This window comes from Labeo rohita, chromosome 8 (assembly GCF_022985175.1).
Source record: "Labeo rohita strain BAU-BD-2019 chromosome 8, IGBB_LRoh.1.0, whole genome shotgun sequence".
In the NCBI taxonomy this organism is placed as follows: domain Eukaryota; kingdom Metazoa; phylum Chordata; class Actinopteri; order Cypriniformes; family Cyprinidae; genus Labeo; species Labeo rohita.
In genome coordinates, this window is record NC_066876.1 from 2,628,392 (window position 1) to 2,649,758 (window position 21,367).

The 21,367-nt window shown below is 35.0% G+C and overlaps 1 protein-coding gene across 10 annotated transcripts in view; it reads left to right on the forward strand.

The window, feature by feature from the left end:
• Nucleotides 1-9,565: 9,565 nt before the first annotated feature.
• Nucleotides 9,566-21,367, forward strand: part of espn (espin) — a 69,996-nt gene continuing 58,194 nt past the window's right edge. For 8 of the 10 annotated variants that reach the window (XM_051116397.1, XM_051116400.1, XM_051116401.1 and 5 more), the window contains exons 1-2: nt 9,566-10,342; nt 14,283-14,476. In XM_051116397.1, the coding sequence (XP_050972354.1) occupies nt 10,049-10,342; nt 14,283-14,476 (488 nt within the window). In that variant the 5' untranslated portion in view covers nt 9,566-10,048. Of the gene's footprint in view, nt 10,343-14,282; nt 14,477-21,367 lie in introns of those variants that run through there. The other 2 variants (XM_051116398.1, XM_051116405.1) reach the window with 2 other exon arrangements.

Sequence of the window (21,367 nt, forward strand, 5' to 3'; positions counted from 1 at the left end):
CATGGAAAAAAATCTGTTTGAGTCGTCTTTAGTACATAGTGCGGGTACCACATATGTGCAAGCTGTATACGTTTAATAAACAGACCTATATATTGTTTTTAAGAGGTTAGAAATGAACCCCAAATAGCCAAATGTAGCCTTAGTGCGAGCTCATGGTGCATTAGACTGGTGTTCACTTGATGTCATGACACATCCTTAAGCATGCTGATATATTCTTATAGTAAACAAAAAAGATAAGTGTCTCTACATTTACAAAATAAATATCCATGGGTACTACAGACGATCAGTCCTCATTATCTGTTCGTCAGTGTTTTATTCTATTCAATTTTATTTTATTCTATTTCAGTGGTGTGTTTTATATAAGTTTAACTTTTAACTGTGAAATGAATAAGCAGGATGGAGGTTCCCAAGATTGCGCGTCTCTCTCAGCATCACGCTGATGCTGCAGACCGAGTATTTGTTTGTCTGCGCTAGCATAGTCGTTTTAATTCGCATAGTTGAATTTAAATATTGTATTTGAATATATATTCAGTAAAAAATCATTGGTGCGTCATTTCAAATTTAAGCTGTGTCCTATCAATGAAGCAAGAATATTTGAAATGATCGCACGTTCATTTCAGCAGATCCAGTCTGTTTGTTTATCGCATACGAGTTGAATAGTAAATAGCAGAATTTTAAAATATTAGATACTAAAATCAGCGGTGAGTCAAACTGACATGAGATGGAGATGAGATGGTTGCACTTGGTAGGCTGATGATGGTTTATTTAAAGATAACTCTTAATGCTTATATAATTGTTTTTTGTGTTTCTGAGTATTCTCTCAAATCTGATTCTGTGGTCTAAAATACGTCGTAGCTGTTACACTACCTTGAAAATAAATAAATAAATAAATAAAAAATACTTGCTATACAGGGACAGCCCAGAATTTAAAACTAACCAGCAGAGCGCACTGTTTTGGAAACTTAAAAAACAAAAGGATTTTACACATAAACATATGTAGAAGTATTTATGAATAATATTTAACCCATTTTAATAATACCTCTATTAGATAGAACTCTAGTTAAGTATGATGGTGATTTGAAATTGTCTTAGCTCAGAGGACTGCGGTCAAATTAACCAAATACAATCTTATCAGACACGTATGAAAGCACCTTGAGGAGTAAAATCTCTTATTTCTTGGCGAGTTCCCCTCGTTTATACGTCACTTTACATTTAGACATTTTACAAAGGTATTTTTAGAGGGCATCACAACAATGTTAAACATTACCATAATTTTATGGTTTAATGAATGTTCTGAATGTATGTTTCCATCTAAGTCGTTATATTATTAGTATCAGGGTCTTTTTTATTATTTGATATATATGCTGTCCTATACCAAATACATTTATATACTTAAACTTGCTAATATCATTGATATTGACTTTCCTTTACTTTCTTTGTACTAATTAATTGACATTAGAAGGTCATTTAGAATAAAAAAATGCAAGTTATAATCTGGTGATGAGATTTCTTTAAAAAGTATTAAGTGATAACTATACAGTATGATGTTTTATGTTTGATAATCAAATTTATCCTCCGAACAATCACTTCAGAATTAGCTGTGCTGATATAGAGAAAGTTAAAAAAAAAAAAAAAACTACAGTACAAAGCATTACAAAATATACTTTGTAAGGTTTTATGTTTAGGAATATTGTGGATGAATGCATAGAAGTTGTTTATTTCACCTGGAAAACATGCAAACGCTGCAGACAGACATAAGGCTTCCCAAGCCAAAACCAACGCTGCTGGCAAACAGCTGTTGACATGCAATATTGCATAGACTCACTAGCCAATACTACGTAATTTGTGCTGTTTGGAACTTAAAACCAAATGAGTGCATGTGGGGTAGATGAGCGGACACGCGGGGTTTCGCAAAGCTGCGCGTCTCTCTCAGCATCACGCTGATACTGCAGATTTTTTGTCTGTATTTGTTTGTCTGCGCTAGCATAGTCGTTTTAATTCGCATAGTTGAATTTAAATATTGTATTTGAATATATATTCAGTAAAAAATCATTGGTGCGTCATTTCAAATTTAAGCTGTGTCCTATCAATGAAGCAAGAATATTTGAAATGATCGCACGTTTCTTTCCTCTGCACGTTGATGTATAAACGAATCTTATTGCTTATTTCACAGTTCTGTATATTTTGGATTAGGCATATTCCATTCAACCTTAATATACTTCTGTTTCAAATAGTTTTCTTACAACATAGATTGTTAAATCCCGTAAAATCAACGTTAAAACAACAGTCTAGTGGAATGTAGCTATTTTAAAAGTGTTTGCAATCATCAAAACCCAGACAAAAGATGAAGTACTTGCGCGTCTATCAGCCAAACAATTAGGCTACATCCAGATAAATCTCAACCCAAATATTGCAAAAGCCATCGATAATATATCTAGCACAAACAACATTAAGTCTTAATTCAAATACCCAAGCTAAAAGCCAAGCCATGCTTGTACATCTGGTGATGTAACTTCTCACACAAAGACTTGTTTTTACCCATAGGATGATTAGCCTATGGTGCACGTATTTGTGACGTAGAAGTACGTGAAAAGCTTGCCAGTTTTAATCTTGTGAGTGAGAACTGCATTCGCAGATGCAGTCTAGATGAACTGTGCATGTTTCAAGCGTGTCTTTTTTAAATTACAACATATGATTTTAGTAACTTCCTCAGACCCAAACGAACATACCAAGGACAAACAGCAAAAAGGCGCGTTTTTTTTTTCTAAATGTGCGTATGGGGCCCTTAGGGTCCCCGCTCGCGCTAGGCACGAGAACGGCACGAGCCATGGGGACAAAAGGCCAGATGGCTGTGCAATTATAATGAATTATATATAAGGGCTGCAGTTGTTCGTCTTTCTAATAATTTAAATGATGGATCATATGTAAAATCTGATTTTTAAAATATAGCAGTATTTTATAGCGCAATGATAGGAATAGCTGCTAAATTGTACAGTATTGCGTGCTTAGATTGCATTGTTGAGTTTTCGCGTTAGACACTTACACGAGTTTGATAGCAGGTCGAGCTCAGAAAGGGCGGACACCCTCCACGCCCACAAAACGCGTGCTTCCTCTTCATTTGAGAGCAGGCTCTCTGACTACATGGGCGCCCAATGCAAGCACACGACTGAGCTTTAACAACACGTCCAGAGGCTTCAGCACAACCTGTACAATGTGGCCGTATTTGACAGCAGGTAAGTTACTGCATGGGTAAATGTTTTTTCCTCTCAGTGCAGAGATTTTGTTGATAAAACTTGCACTACTGCAGAACTTTAATCTTTGTTTCAGTTTTTAGATTGTCACTTGATTATAAAATGCTTTGTCAGATAACTTAAAGTTGTTTCACGCGTAGCATCTAAATGAACTTTAGTTTCCAACGACTGTAAATACTACACTGGTTACTGTATATTCTGTTGCTAAATAATGCATAATGTAGCTATATAATGCTATGAACGATTAACAGAACCGTATGGACAGATTTCAATGATCATTCTAATCTCAAATCGTAATCAAAGTTACAAACCATCGATGTCTTGTGTGACAATGTTGTCTTATGTATGTCTTATGAAACATTTAATATTCCAACACGTTACTCACAGATTTATTTAAACGTTATCATGATTGAACATTTCTGCATGGATGTGATGTTATCAGGATCATGTACGATATTTTATTCTGTGATTATTACAGTGGTAAACATCATAACATTATTTTAAAATTATGTTAGTAATGACTGAATGGTAGAATGTTAAGCATAAATTATTTGCAATCCAGTTTCAAAGTAAAACAATAAAACTTACAATTCTCCTCCAATCAGCATGTAAAACTGTTTATCACCTTTAAGATTTTAAAACCGTGTAAAACTGGTCTTTCGGTGTTTTGAAGAGACCGCCTGTAACTTACAGGATATTAGAAGTCAGAAGGGTTCTGGATCCTTGGATTGCGGTTGAATCAATACAGCACCCTTAGTAGTATTAAGAATTTACTGTATGTTGTTTTAGTTTATTTCAAAATAAACTAAAACATCGTAAGCCTAGGTAAATCGTATTGAATGTCATACTGTAACTTAAGAAATGCTGCGAGTAACTTCTGGGCGTTTAAGTGCAGAGGTCGTGGCTCGTAGGACAAAAAAAAAATTACATCTAAACGTAATACAGTTATGATGCTTAACTTTTTCAGTGTAACTACAGTATGGCCGTAATATTAAAATACATTTCTTTATTGCATTTACTTTTATAGAAATTCATAATTTAAAACAACAGCAATATGAACAGTTAAAGTACACTGAATTTGGTGGATGTTTGTACAGACAAATTCGTGGTATGATTGTTTGATTGCAGACAAAAGTAAATGAAATTCAGAATAAGTGGCAATTTTAAATTCTTGCTCTCTCAGACCTCGAAGAGCGCTGGTGAACTGCGATGTTTCCAGCATTGGTGTCAGTGTTGTTTTAGGGGAGTAGTGTAGTCCACCTCTCGACTGGTTGAAGTCACTAAAATGCTACTCCAGTATTGCACTCTACAATCAAACACAGTAAATTGTCATTAATTGTCTGTCATCTGCCAGAATCAGCCACAGAAAATCAGTCAGTGTTTTCCCTGACCACGGAACTTCCCGACCACTTTTTAAGTCCCCATTTAGGTAAGTAAATGTGTGTGTGTGTGTGTGTACTTGTTCTTGTTACATTGTGGGGACCAAATGTCCCCACAAGGATAGTAAAACCTGATTTTCTTTACATTGTGGGGACCGGCCTGCAAACAGGTTTTCTGTAAGGGGGTTTAGGGTTAGGGTTGGGTTAGGGGATAGACAATATCGTTTGGTCAGTATAAAAACTATAGAAGTCTATGGAAAGTCCCCACAATTCACAAAACAAATATGTGTGTGTGTGTGTGTGTGTGTGTGTGTGTGCTGGGTTTAGATATACAAGATAAAAAATCATTATGTCAGTGGAAAGTCCCCATAAAACATGGTAACCACACAAGTGTGTGTATGTGTGTACTTGTTTTTGCTACATTGTGGGGACCAAATGTCCCCACAAGGATAGTAAAACCTGGAATTTTTGACATTGTGGGGACCGCAGTGTTAAAAAATTATTAAAAATAGTAAATGGTGTTTATCTGAAAATGTAACGATGCAAACATGTTTTCTGTGAGGGCTAGGTTTAGGGTTAGGGTTGGGTTAGGGGATAGACAATATCTTTTGGTCAGTATAAAAACTATAGAAGTCTATGGAAAGTCCCCACAATTCATAAAAACAAACGTGTGTGTGTGTGTGTGTGTGTGGCATGCGTGAACAGAGAATGCGAAATAAAGGTACTTTAACACCTGGCTTCTGAGTCTTCATTAAAAAAATCACACACATGCACACAAAATAAAGTGCTTTTGTATCCCTCTGTGTTGTCTTATTTCATTTAGATCTATATAGCCTATCTGGTTCCTTGTTTCCTTATATTTTGCTGTAACATTAATCTTTATCTTCGCATCAACGAAGTTGTGGTCTGTTGCTGTTTTCAGGGCTCTGTTAAATGTTTTGTCAGCCAGATAACATCATGTGATAAATGCAGAATTAAATAAAATTTTCCTCAGAAAAAATACACCAGTGATTTATGAGAGCTAGGCAAGGTTAAAATACAGGCTCCTTAAGGTAACTATTATATAAAATAAATTCACACAATAACCTGTAGTATAACCATATACATATAAACCTGTTCAACTACTACACTAACAACGATAAAAGATAAAGAAGGCCATATGTATACACATACACACTGACACAGGTCGTCTATATTAATTCACGTATCTTGCGGCTGATCAAACCGGCGCTAATGAATCGTGCGCGCAGGGGCGGCAGATGGGCGCAGCCCGCAATGTGTGAAGGAACGACAAATAAACAACCTGCGCAGGAATTCTGAGACAGAGAAGAAAAACGTACTACAAAAGTATACTTAATAATACATAATAATACAATATAAAATGATATATATAAAAAATAATAATCCTACATACATATATTGTTTTATTAAACGTCATCATGACGCGCTGGCACTTTGCGTTAATGTTAAAATGAAACGAAATCAAAGAAAAAAAATAAAAAGAAAGAAAGACAGAAAGTGTTCAGTGCATTCATGAAAAGTTGCACGCACTGCATAGCTTTTCAATCACTAGTTGTCGTGAAACAGCCCATAGTTCTATCCTTCATAAATATAAACTTGGATTAGTAGTAATCAGAATGTAATTCATGTGATACATACTAATATGTGTCAAAGTGCAGACTGCGCATACGAAAGTGCACTGTCTGATTTTCCCACTCTTTGTGCACGAGCTCAAACACTGTGTTGGAACAGTCCCACGCGGGATTGACAGCAGATGGCCACTACAATGGAGTTTCGGTTGGCCTAATTGGAGGGAAATTTGAATAACTGTCACACGCTCGACGCGTGCAGTTTATATCCCACATTTTCCAGGCTCCCATGCTCTCTTCCTTTCAGGAAATGACCGTTAGATTATCTGTTTGAATTGCACTTGGTAGCCTACTTTCACACGAGTAATTCGTGGGGAATTTGAATATATCCGTTAGACAAAGATGAGACAAAGCTCGTGACCTAGATCTTTGATAGGCCACACAAAGATGTTGACAGCATGATGTTAAATGAAAGTGAATAAGTAAAACCGGGGTCACAGAAACACCACATTTAAAATATGTATTCGAAATTAATTGTGACAAGTTATAGCCTATGCGTAACTGAAAATACACACAAAAATGTTTAATAAATGTTTAATTTGTCAAAAAAGAGGCTATGTTTATTATCACATTTCACTGATTTTACTCTAGACAAAATAATATCACCACTAAATCAAACTGAATACATTAGTTTACACCAGCAAAATAAATAAAGGTTACATCAGGCAGAAATAGCTTCTTAAACTAACAATTGCAGGTTGCCATTTTTGTACAATATTCCGAGTTAGAAAGTTAATCTACACGATACTTCATATAATTCTAAAACATTTGAATTTAAAATCCGATAGAATAACGTAGCTAAATGCAACTTTCCTCTTTTACAATAAAACATCAAAAACAAACAAACAAATACTTTATTGAAAGCAACAAATCTGACAAAAGTAACAGGATTATGACGTATGTATTCGACTTTTTTGTAAACACCGCTCAACAATAAACGATCACTCAACCATAGATCTAAGCTGTCCTGTGAGACTTGTCTTGCACAGCCCCTGAGGGATTATCCATTAATAAGCCTGGCTCGTGCTTCCCGGTATAGTTAAATAGATGAGGATGGCACGCGTCAGGCACGCGACTGACGCCAAATGGGAGATGTCAGCATAAATCACGCGCCTGCTCTAGCAATTGCTGTTGCGCATATGGAGACGACGGGGTGTTGCGTTTCGGTTACATAAAAAGAAGGCTAGAACGTTAGAAGTAGACAAGAAGTTCTTAATTTCTTGTGTGTGCGTTTTCTTGATTTCCTGAAACAAAAGCTAAGTAGCCTACATTATTGCAAATGAACTAGCCTCAAGTCACTCCACTTGGGCAAATTAGATTCTCTCACGCGTTTTCAGAATTTATAACAAACGCCAAGTAAACGTCATTAAAACATTTTGGTTCTCGTCCAAATCTCGTCTGGTCCTACACTATATTCGACAAACAAACAAACAAATAAAAATTGCCTTTAAAACGATTGCATTCTCTCTGCGTCTCAGTTCGGAGACTGCGACTTTCTGAGGTTGCATTTCAAGGCTGCATACGTCATCAGGGCTTTATTTTAAGAAAAGTAACTGTTTAATTGCAAAGTAAAAAAAAAAAAGTAATTACAGTATTTTACATCTCATAACAATAATTTTTATTACGTTTATTTGCCTTAAAACATCATTGATGACATACAGTAGTCAACATTTTAAGTGGATCAAAACCTTTTATCAAAGTAGTCCTAAAAGCAAAACAATACCCGTTCTTGTCTAAGGACAACTTTGATGATTTTTTTAACTACTTCAGATGCTGACTACTGTATATGCACCCTACAAATGTGACCTCCAAAGGACGCAGCCCCCGAAAGGAGACGCAGCTAATGTGAAGTGCATAAGTGAGGACAGCGGATGATGCAACGTGTATTTACTTTAAAATGTGATATAGCCTATTGAGACAAAAATTTAGAATGTACAGGCTAATGATAAATCAGCCGATATACTGTAGGACAAACACTATACCTCGGACAAGAGTAGGCTATTAATGTATTAATGTATAGGCTAAATGTGAAAAGCTGGCACCAACGTACCATATTAAACCATACATCCTATGTAAACTGATGCATTTTGAGAATTTAGGTCAAATCAAATAACAGAATCACAATCACATTGGTTAATCTGAAAGGTAAATCAATTTAACAATTGTTTGAGATTTAATGATTCCATATTAAGATTAAAACAAACAGAGATGTTTAAAATGTGCATATAACACAGCGAATTGCTAAATAATAACATCATGAATTATTTAAAATAATATTTCCAACAACAATAGATCTATATCACTGGTGGCCTTTGGCCAAATCTCAGGGAGACATGTACCCCCTAAGGGTCTAGAATGCTGCCGATTAGCGAATATTATTTTTCATTGACTTACAATCAGATCAACACAACAACTGATCCGATGGAGTAAATATCATAAAAACTGATGCTCAGACTCATTACTAAGACGCTACAGGTGATATACACCAGGGGTGCCCAAACTCGGTCCTGGAGGGCCGGTGTCCTGCAAAATTTAGCTCCAACCCCAATTAGACACACCTGAACCAGCTAATCAAGCTCTTACTAGGCCAGGGGTGGCGAACTCCGGTCCTGCAGAGCCGCATCCCTGCAGAGTTCAGCTCCAACTCTAATTAAAACTCACCTGCCTGTTGCTTTCTGGTAACCCTTCAGACCTTTATTAGCTTGTTCAGGTGTGTTTGATTAGGGTTGAAGCAAAACTATGCAGGGCTGCGCCTCTCCAGGACTGACGTTCGCCACCCCTGTACTAGACATACTAGAAACTTCCCGGCAGGTGTGTTGAGGCAAGTTGGAGCAAAATTCTGGCCACCTGTGATATACACATATTGTGCGAGCCTGCCATCTATTGGTAATATAGGGTAGGGCCTTTGGGGTAATACAATCAACAGGTTGCACCTGCCTGTTCAAAAAATATACGAACATTAACATCGAATACAGATGAGCTATAAAGACATAGAGTTCACAATCTGTATTTTCTATTGCATTATTTTATGCATGAGCAAAGTAGAGAAAAATAACTTTCTAACCGGCTCTCTTTTGCAAATCAATAATCATGTAGCCTAGATTTAAGAAACATAAATGAAACAGTCAAATATATGCATAAACGAATAACCTTGTTTCCGAAAACAATTAAGCTGCCAGACAAGAAAACCCTACTCGTACAACTTAAACAACGTCATCATGACGCGCTGTCCCTTTAACATCTGAGCCGATTTAAGTGGGGCCAATATGTTACCGTTCTCCTCCCCTTAATGGATTATTCACAAGTTCAGTCCCTCAAGACTTCTGAACGAACCGTTTGACAACAGGCCATATACTTCAACTAAAGCGGACACATTGGGTTTGCGGCGTTATCGTTTTGTTAGTCAGTGTGTTTAGTTAGGTATTTACTGTGTGTGTGTAGACGAGATCAGTATAGCCAATGGACACTTTCAAAGACGCCTAGGAAGAACGTAACGAAATGGTTGGCTGGTTTTCTTTAGGTAACAGCTACGCGGTAAATGGAGGTATTTTTTTTGTTTAAATGCCATATAATGAGTAATAATAGATCATCTGAATATATTTCTTAGATATAGGTCGATGGTCTGGTGAGTCAAACAAAGAGGGATGGACAGAACAAAGTAACTCTCTGACCGGAGGCTGCGCGGAATACGCTTTCTGTAGTGTGGACTTCTGTTAACTGACGCTTAATGGTGCGCTAGTAGTCATTTGTTTGGAGGCGCTGCATCATCATGGTGGTTGAGAGGACACTTCTCGCAGCGAGGCAAGGGGATGTACAAACTCTGAAAGTACAGTTAGCGGAGAAAGTACTCAACAGCGATGTGAAAGATGTGCTGGGAGCGACTCCCGTACACCATGCCGCTCGAGCGGGGAAGCTCACCTGTCTGCGGTATTTGGTTGAGGAAGCGGGTTTACCGGCGAACAGCCTGGCGAGAAACGGTGCAAGTCCTGCGCATGACGCCGCGGCCACTGGCAACCTGAGCTGCCTACAGTGGCTCGTGACGCATGGAGGATGTCGAGCGGCCGTGAGTATCTTTACGAACTCTTTCAAGAGTAACAGTGTCCGTGTAAACAGAGTTACAATAGCAATAATAGTAGCAACACATCTCCAGACATTTATTAGACTACACATAAGTATGGTTCAGTGGAAAATGCATTTTGAATGATCCCTCCTGAAAAAAAAAAAAAATAATAATTGACACCATCACAAATGGTAATGGTTTTACTGGTTATAATAAGACATGTATTGGTTTTAATGGAAACTTGGACCTAATGGAATATGTCCCACAACACACCACAGACATTTTTAATGGTTTTAATGGTTAAAAATTGATGGTTTATGTGGGTTGTAATGTTATTTGTATTGGAAACCATTAGAATGTTTGTGAGAAAGGAAGGATGTAAGAAACAACACAGCAAATGGTATGAAATGTCTGGCTAATTTCAATGAATATTTGCTTTTTATAACATATACACTGTTCTTGTACCCACACTGGAGCTATGCCATGTTAATACGTGCTTATTTTATGAAAAACAAACAAACAAATATATTCAGATAATTATCTTAATCACAGTAAAAAAAGCCAAAAACCATGTAGACTTTTGTCGCAAAAATGCTTAATAACTTAAGGTATTCTCTTTAGCATAGCATAGATTTGCAACATATTAAATTGGCTAAAAGTTCAGTTGTTTTTATAATTTCATGGAGTTAGACATGGATCAAGATATTTTTCTGTCGAAAATAGGCATTTAAGTACTGTGTTGGTGTATAATGTTATTGACATTTTATTTCAGTTTCACTTTGTTTTGATGGTCTCTTTAACACATTCTGTTGACTATAAGTAATATTGCACCTACATATCTACTAACTCTTATTGGAGTGTTAATAGAGCATCAGTAGACTGGTAGGGTTAGAGTTAGAATAAGTTGACACATACTCGCAAAGTTACTTATAGCCAATAGAATGTCTGCTGGGAGACCATCACAATGAAGAGTTAGGAAATATTATGCAGACAGACTACTAATACTTGACTTGTAGATGCAATGATACTTATTGTCAACATAATGTTCAAAAGGGACCATCAAAAAGTATGGTCTTTCCCCTCATTAGGGATGACCCTGCTGTCATGCTTTATTTGGCTTTTAAAATCATTAAGATGTTGTGTCTTTTACCTGACAAAACATTAATAAACCAGTGTAATGAAGTGTAATGGAGACAGACACTGGAAGCACTGAGGCATAAACTGATTTCATGGCCTAGTCATCATGGCCTCATATGCTAAGAAATCTCATCTGATTAGCAGCAGATCCTTATAACACTCATTTAACCTTCAGTCTCATCGTCAGAGAATTTACTCAACGGTATTCTCGAGGTCTTATTAAGAGTGTGACTTCAGTTTAGCCGCTTGACCCATGCTGTGGATAATAACGTCCTGCTGGAGTCAAGTGTGTGATTCATGCAGTGAATATAATGTATACGTTTGGTGCTAAAAGCAGACTGTTCTACCATGCCCATGCACAACAAGAAGAAAATATTTCAGTAGAATGACATTTTGTGCTTTTATCCAATTGTTGTTTTCAGGAAAGCCTGTTCTCAGATGCATTTGCAGATAATTACTGAAATAATCCATGACTGTGTTTCTTAACACACATTTAAAAGTGCACTAATAATGTAAAATTAGAAGTCATACCCTAAAGCACATTCTAAATCGTTATTTTAATAATCTTTTGCCATTCTTTAAAGAAGTACACTTATTTTGATCTGTTTACTGACATACTGAAGCTCTTGTAAAATATTTGATTATAATTTTAACTGTAGTGTGTTATTCTATATTACGTAAAGTGTGTTTTAGTTACAAACATGCGTGTCAGTACATTAGGCAGTACACTTATTTCTTATTTCTTTCAATAACCATATTTCAATGACAGTAGAATTATGATATTACGTGTACAAATGTCTAATAGATTTCATATAATACAATTTCATTGCAAATAAAATGTAATTAAAAGTCTCATTCAGTTCACACATAAGTATACCCTTTTAAAGTGTGTTATTTATGTAATAAATACTGTTTTTAAAAGTATGCTAAAATGTGCTTCTTTCACAAGGGTTACCTTGTATCATTTCCTTGAAATGCAAGTCTACAAAATAACAAGATGTTGCTACATACTACATTGTAAGATTAAATAAAACTATCACTAAATTCAGATTTTCACTAAATGAATTTCACTGAGATTCTGCATTGTTATTCAGGCTATTCACAGAAAATCAACCCAGGCTCATTAGAAATACGTGCCTCTTCATACATTTCTGCAACACCGTAATTACGTACCTTACTGCATGTTTCGCGGCAGTTTCAAAGTGAAATGTCCAGAGAGTGGTGCTAAAACACATGTTCAATACGTGACCTTGGCACATTTTTATTGCGTTGGTACAGGCATGTGTTTTTATTATGCTGCCTGAGGTACGTATTGCAGCTGTTCAGAATTCAAATATCCGGGGCATTTTGCTAAAGGTTAATGCTCTGTCTCCCTACACCAACCCAACCCTAAACCTAACCGATAGTGTTAACAAATGCAAAACTAATTTAAAAATGCATTTTGTGATGCAGCCGTGCCATTTTTACTTCCTCATACAGATTTGAACTGTTTTGTCAAACTGTAGTTTCACGGGGTTCAAACCGGAGCTCTTTATCACCCAAGTGCAACACCGTATCGCGTGAGCTACTGAGCAAACTGACTGAGTTCGAAAACTCATGTATATGAAGCTGTATATGTGACGACAATGTTCAAAAGTATCAATTTTCAAATCGCGCAGGACGTTAAAATTGTTTTAAAACCATAATATAATATTCAGCAGTAGTAATCGTCTGAAAATTTGGCTTTATTAATCAAAACTCTGTGTGTAAATCATACTATGTGTGAAAAGGAATAAATGTTTTACTGCCTCTAGCGTTCAGTTTAACTGGAAACTGCAGTGATTGGTTCATATAGGTACGTTTTTCTCAGGTTTGCAGAAATGTATATGGAGGCACGTATTTCCAATGAGCCTAAGCTGCAGAAAATGATATCAGCCTGCTTTTGTCAGCCTAAACACTCTTTGGATGTAGCCATGAGAGTCATGAGATTGTAAATATAGATCATATATCATTGTCAGCTGGTGAAGCATTTTCTGTTCGAAATAAAGCAGATTTACAGTAAGTCTTTAATTAGTTAAAGCACGATCTGAAGTCAGAAATAAGGTAAAAAAAGGAACAGAAAACAGATAAACACTTTTTTTTGTTGTTGTTTGGTATTATAGCTAAATACTTAATAATACAAAAGATAATAATAATAATAAAAAATAATTCTATAAAATAATTCTGCAGATTCACTAGAACTTTGTTTTGATAAATGTTTGAATAATATTTGAATAAAATGAAATAAAAACGCAATAAAATGTAAAATGTACTGTAAAAGTAACATTAATATTATCTGTCTACCCAGTCATTAGGTCCAGTGGTGCACCTCACCTCATCACTTCAAAAATGTGTTTGTTGTAATGAAAAAGTAACTGGAGCTCTTGCTGTTGTCCTTTTTTTCCTTCTGTGCACATGCAGTAGTGGAAGTTATCTCTGCCATCAATGGGGAGCGCGACGTCTACAGCAGGGCTTCACATTACATTATTGTGTTTCATACCTGCACTGCAAGTTGAATGACTACAAAAAACTTTGGCCAGTTAAATATGATCCAGCAGAGACTCTGGGTCAACATATGTACTGAAAAAGATTAAACAAATTAATCTTATCAGATAAATTTGTTAAAATACACCCATGTTCTTCATCATTGCTTTACAACATGTAGCATGCAAACTACTGTTGGATAATGTAAAAATTTACCATTGAATTATTTTTCTGTATTCCAGCTGAATGTTATTGTAGTTTAAATATATTGTGTGTTATTTATTATGTGCTGTGTTGTTTACAGGATAAGGACAGCTCAGGGGCCACTGTTTTGCATCTGGCTTCTCGCTTCAGCCATCATGAGATCATTGATTGGCTGCTGAAAAGTGGGGAAGGGGATCCTACTGTTGCCACGGATACGGGGGCATTGCCTGTTCATTATGCTGCAGCTAAAGGGGACTTACCCTCACTCAGGCTGCTACTGGAACACAGCCCACAGTAAGATCATACTTTGTTTTTTTTTTCCAACTTTTTTTTTTTAAGCACTTTAATAACCATGTCACAACCATACGTGACTTTTGAATGTTAAGGTCTGTAAATGAGCGTTCTTAAATAAGTGATCCTTAGGTATAAGCTTTGGATGTGGATTAATTGTGGAAAAAATCCAAAATGTAGAAGCGCACTTTTAAAATGCCCGAATGTTGCATGTGCTGGAAAAACCAGTGGAAAATAGTGAAACTGTTGCAGCTTTAATTATGTATTGGAGGGGGAGGGGCTTTTATACTTAATAAAAAAAAATAACTTTATATATTTCATATGGTAGAGTACAAAGTGGTATTGTATAGTAAGTCATTTGAGACACAGCCTGTATGTTGTGCTGTTTCTTTTTTCCTTCAGAAAAGCCCAGTCCGGCTTTTCAAACTTTTTACTGACTTAGCAGCTGGAAATGCCCTTCATATGATGGAAATTCATGTAAATGGATCAAATATTGTGTAAATTGCCACTGCCACTCGGATGCACAACCAGAACAATCAGCATTGTGTCAGAGCAGCCTATCCTACCTAGATAACACAGGCATTGTTATCAACAAAATATTATATGTATTATTCAAACAGATCCGGATATTTTTAAGCTTAATGGCCAATTAATTGATTACAATAAAGGAAGGTGGCTTATGAGTGCGTATAATAGATTCATGTTAAGTTTTTTTTTTTTTTTTTTTAAAAAGTAAATCTTACTTATTGTCTTTCTTACTGTCTTATTGTTCAAGTAAAAAGAGTCTATCCACTAAGTCTATACGATATTCTGGTCTCTAGATATGGCTTTGGTCTTTCCTGCAATGCCAGTAAATGGGATTTTTTTTAATATTATTTTTTTTTAAATCTCATTTAATCTCCCAACAGGTAAAAAATAGGATTTGGATGCTTACATAAATATGAGCATTTGTGTGCATATATGGGCCATGGTTTAAAGTCAGAGTTGGAAACGTCTTGAAAGAAATGTCTTTTTCCACAAATTTTGTATGTATGACAATTGTATAATATACAAAGTACACATTTCTAGTAATTGTGCAGTTAATTCTCATATCTGAAAGTTTTGGAATATATTTCCTCTCACCAAATTTGTCACTTCCGAAACAAGGTAATTAATAAAAATAATAAGAAGGGTTATGCTGACATATTAATTTTGCTTACATCTTCCTCGTAAACATATTGTTTTCTATTTTAAATGAAACGTTTTCAGAGGTAAATCAATAACAATTGCAATTGTAACAATATTTCAAGTGTGATTTATGAGATTTGTTGTATTTTGAATTAATTTTTAGGTAAAAAGTTGATCATACTGATTTCAAAATTAAAGATTCATTAGTTTGAATATACACTGAACCAAACACTATCATAACATCTTAGGTGATAATTCAGTATACTTTATTTTTGACAAAACATCCCATGTTTCGGTCATGACAGAAATATTTTTGATAGTGACACCAATGTTCGGTAGCAAACATTACAGAAGTTTAACTCGCATACTAAACACTACTAAAGCATACTAAAATATTACAAATTTGCATAACAGTACTAAAACTTTGTTTATTTCTCCTCCCAAATAAAAGATTATGTGCTGCCTTGTCACTACCGAAACATACCATCACTGCTGCGGTACAATGTAATGGGATAACCCTCAAAAAACAATGATGTCACTACCAAAATGTTTAGAAAAATGGTGTTTGGTAGTGACATTCTTTAAAGTTACACACAGATTTTTCAGATTTTTGAAAACATTTTCCTCCAATGATAGGGCCCATCTACTCACCATGTAGCTATGAGAGAGAGAGAGTGACACATAAATATTTCCTGATCATAAATGTAGGGGTGCAGTTAAAATCAGTCTTAGCCAATGGACTAAAATATACACTGTTTCGGTGCACGTCCTGATTTTGCTGAGTTAGATGTGTTCCTGGGTAAACATATTTTGTTGACCCTGGAACAACATTTTAATCCAAAAATTTAATCTTGACCACATCCCTACACCTAAACCTAACCTTACCATGAGTAATCCCTAAAATGAGAGGAAATAATAGATGAATGACACTGATGTACAAGCACCAAACACTGATTGTAAGCCTAAACTTCACAAAAACTATAAACTGATTTTTCAAATCTGATTGGTTAATCACAATGTTGTTCCAGGGTCAACAAAAATGTTGATCCAGGAACATGTCGTACTTGTCGGTAAAATCAGGTTCTGCCTGTTTGCGCGTAGTGACATAAAAAAAAAAAAAAAAGTGGAACATGTTTTTAAAAAGAAAATATAAAATAAATATATACCTTTGAACTTCACTTCAAAAAAAAAAAAAAAAAAAATTAAAACAACAATGGAATAAAATGCAAAAAATATTTCAATATCATTTTAATAAGTTAAAATTTAAGGGTTAGAGTTCCGGACAGCCACTAAAAGGGCTCTTTGCTTCAAAAGCCATAAAATATGTAATGATTTTTAAAGACAGATATGATTACACCTCATTTCCTGCTGTATATGAGGACTGTCATGTTTATTGCTAGACAATCTGCACTGGAGCCTGCTGCCAAGATCAACGTCCACTATCATTAAACCCAGCATAGGTCAGCTATCACTGCTGGATGTATTTTTTTTTAAAGTGGTGGTACAAATTATTATCTAAATATTGTATAATATCATATACATTTTGTATAAATGTTATATATTTTAAAGTGTCGGTACAAATTATAATATAAATATTGTAGGAAATGTATGTTGATGCCTTATAAAATCTTGAGTGAGTGGCACCAAGTCATAGTTTATGTAACAGCGGCAGCTCCAGCACATAACAACAAGCACAAATCTTGCTTGATCAGCATTGTGATAGAAAAAAAGTTTAATGATGATCTGAACATTGTTTTAACAGTAATTGATTGTTATAAACAAAATTGTTTATAAAAGAACCAGTTTTTAAAAGAATCATTTTTCTCTGTGTGGAACATTTTCATAATTTAAAGAACCTTCTGTGCTGTGGAAATGTCTATGAATGTTAAAGGTCCTTCATGGAATCAGATGCCAATAAAGAACCTTTATTTTTAGGAGTGGGCAAATAAAACGAGACAAAACACTCAAGAAAAATGAGTAAAAATGTACTTTTTGAGGTAGGGTAGACCAGGTACAGTTGGTACACTTTTTGCTTTTTCCGTTACCACACCAAAACTAGAGACTGAAAAGAAGTGATTTTTCATATGACATTTCCTTTACTTGTCTACTAAAATATTAATAATTATTAACATCCATAAGTAGGTCACATTTGCCACAATTAGCTCATAAACACAGGAAGATTTTTTGTTTTCCATCTGTTCCCATGTCGGGTACAGTTGTAACAGTACGTAAGTACAGTTGAGACACCCATCCGTAATTCTATAAAGCTGCTTAACCAATTCACTGTAAATGTAAAATACCTTTAAAAATGAGAATTCAACAGTTTCTATTTCCATTCAGTATTTTATTTGGTTATTTGTTTAGTTAAAAGTAGTTAATTTGTAAAACATTGTACAGTAATGGCAAACAGTGATACAATATTTAATTTTAGTTCATGATTTTAATAGTAACAGTTGAAAAGTTGAGTACAGTAAACAGTAAAAAACATTAAACAATTGCAAACTGCAATGATACAACCGATCAAATTCAAACAATAACCTAATATATATAATAACAATAAACATAATAAATAAATGATACAAAAGAAATGATGAATGATTGTGTCTCAGCTGTACCCCGCTGACCACCTTGAACCACATGTACACTTAAAAATAAAGGTGCTTTAAAAGGTTCTTCACAGTGATACAATAGAAGAGCCATTTTTGGTTCCACAAAGAACCATTCAGTCAAAGGTTCTTTAAAGAACCATCTCTTTCTTACCTTTTTAAAATCTGAAGAACCTTCTTTCGCCACAAAGAACTTTTTGTGAAACACAAAGGTTCTTCAGATGTTAAAGGTTCGTTATGGAAGCATTTAGACAAAAAATGTTCTTCAATGGTGTACTTCAAATATCCCATGATCAAAGAGGACGCTAATACGCATGTGCGAAGCAAATTTGACAGATTTAATAGCTTGCGCACGCAAGTTATTTAAGGTGTTTCAAATGTACCCCTGTACCAACTGTACCCGGTGTACCCTACCTACATAGTTTGTCAGTGGGGCAGTATCCTTAAAGAGACATCTTTATATCTTTACATTTGTATGTACCCCTAAAAGTTCAAAGGTCTTGAGAGTCCATATTACTACTCTTAAGATACTAATATGGACCTTTTAGGGTAGATAAAGTAAAAGGTTACCCTTTTAAATGTGCAGCCTTTGTACATGTAAAGGTATAATTTTTGCACTTTTTTTCTGATAGTGTAAATTCTGAGACGCTAGTTAAGAAGGATGACTGTGACACTCTAAGAAAAGTCTGCAAAAACAGTAACATACTGTGTTAATATGAAGGAAGTTTCCCTATAAAATTACCACTGATGTTTATTTATTTATATATTTATTTATTTTTAAATATTTTGAATTGCACATTACATTGTGTTATGTTTTAAAAAGGAAAAGAAAAAGGAAAGGAAAGGACGTGACGTGTGGTCAAGTATAGTGTACTCAGAATTTGTGCTCTGCATTTCGCCCATCCAAGTGCACACACACAGTAGTTTTCAATTTCCATTTTCCATCTTTTTTCTTATAGTGCACAACCTAGCATTAAAAACTCACCTATAACTGTGCTGTTTAAATTGAAGTTTAGCATTTTGTGTTGTTTGATATGATTTATATATATATTTAGCACACAAAATGAGTATAAATAAACAATGCTATCAATTCATTCTTAGAAAATCCCCTCTAAAAGTTTAATCAGGAAGTGAGATATTGCTTATTCTCATTCAGCACTGTGTACTCTTGTCTCAATGGAGACTGTCAGTATCACACAAGTGATAAACTAATGAGGTAAACAAATACTCCTGAATAGAAGTCTGCTTTGTAGGAGTTTTCTGCATTGTGATGATAGGCTTGCTTTTGGAGGGTAGAGATAACATTCTCGTGTCAGAAGGGTCAGGGCATGTGCATTGTAATTGTGCATTATCTTCTCTTCTTGTTACAGGGAAAATCTCTTAGTCAGGGGTCATGAATCTTGACATGGTGGTTAAAATGATACGTAGGTCACTGCATAGTGTTGTCGGATGATTTATAGCAACACAGCTTACTGATGTAGATAGTCTTCTGGCACAATGGTCTAATGGGATATGCAATAAACATGACACACCTTAGAGAGGTTTGTATTAGTCTAAATCTAACAAAAGCATCGCAATCCTGTGTGGTTGAGCTACAGCTGTTGATCTGTGTCTAGGGTTAGGAACCGTAAGAAAAAAAAAAAAACATGACAAATCAAAATGATAGGGAACAAAAAATAGCTTAATTCATCAGGTGCCATGTTTGTTACAGCAGCGTTTAGAAAGATTTCGATTCAAACCAAAATCTTAATGACAGTCCTATATTTTTGAACAAATGTTGTTTAAATGACAGAGGTGCAGCCACGTTACAACAGTCATGACTAGCTGGTTAGTTTCTCCATTGTAGTTAATCAGTGACTTAAAGGGACAGTTCACACAAAAATGAAAATGACTCCATAATTTCCTCATCCTCAAGCTATCCTAGTTGTATATGACGTTCTTCTTTTAGACGAATGCAAACTGAGTCGAATTAAAAAAATGTCCTGCCTCTTCCAAGCTTTATAATGATCCATCCATCACAAAAAGGGCTTTGGAGGGGTTAATAAAGGCCTTATGAAGTGAATCGATGCATTTGTGCAAGTAAATATATACATATTTAAACTTCATAAACCATATAGTTTAAGCTCCAGTGAGAATATATGCTAGTCTCATGAGAACCAAGTTTTGTTTACAGCAAAGGAAAACCAGTCTCCGCTTGGCTTATATCAAAATCCTTCACCATTTTTCTTTCTTTTCTTTACTGAACTATATCATAAAGCACCATTCAGTATGTCATAGCATTTTAAAATCATAGTTTACCCAAATTTTAATCTTCAAAATACATATGTATTTTTTTTTTTTTTTTCTTGAACAGAATTCAAGAGATTTCTGTTCATTCAAACATTTAAGCTTCAAACAGTTCATTAAGCCAGGTTTTCTGAAGAGACATCATGGGTCAATGGCAGCTCGTCCGGTCTTGCTTTATGCACAAGAACAATCCTCATTGGTTCTCATACACCAAGAAAGCAAGTTTGTGCTTCCAGTTACAATACTTGCGTGTTTTATGTATTAACTACTACTATTAACTACGGGAACAAATGAGTAACGCTATTTTAACTAACGATTATTAACTAACTAACTAACTACTATTAACTAAAAAGAAACTCTGATTAAAGAATTAGTAAGGAATAGAGCATTGTGGTAGCTGATCAACTACTTTTTACAGGTTCATAGTTTGAAACTAAGCAATAATTAAGGGAATAGTTTACCCAAAAATGAAAATTTGCTAAACAAATACACTGTAAAAACTGGCCGTAAAATTTACAGTGAATAACCATAAATTGACATTCCCAGAATTCCCTGTGTTACATTTTTTTTTTTTTTTTGTTAATTTCATGTGTTTTTGTTTTTTTGAAATAAAACTCTTAAAAGCAAGGTAAGTAACCCAGCTGCCTTAAAATTTTAAGTTGCATCAACTCAAATATCCAAGTTGTCACTTAGTATAACTTAACATTTCAAGTTGAATAAACATTTTTGGAGTTTACTGAACTTAAAAATTTTTTAAAGGTTGCCAGGTAACAAATTATTTTAAGTTGACTCAGCAAATTGTTTTTTACAGTGTGGGTACAAAACAGATTTCAGT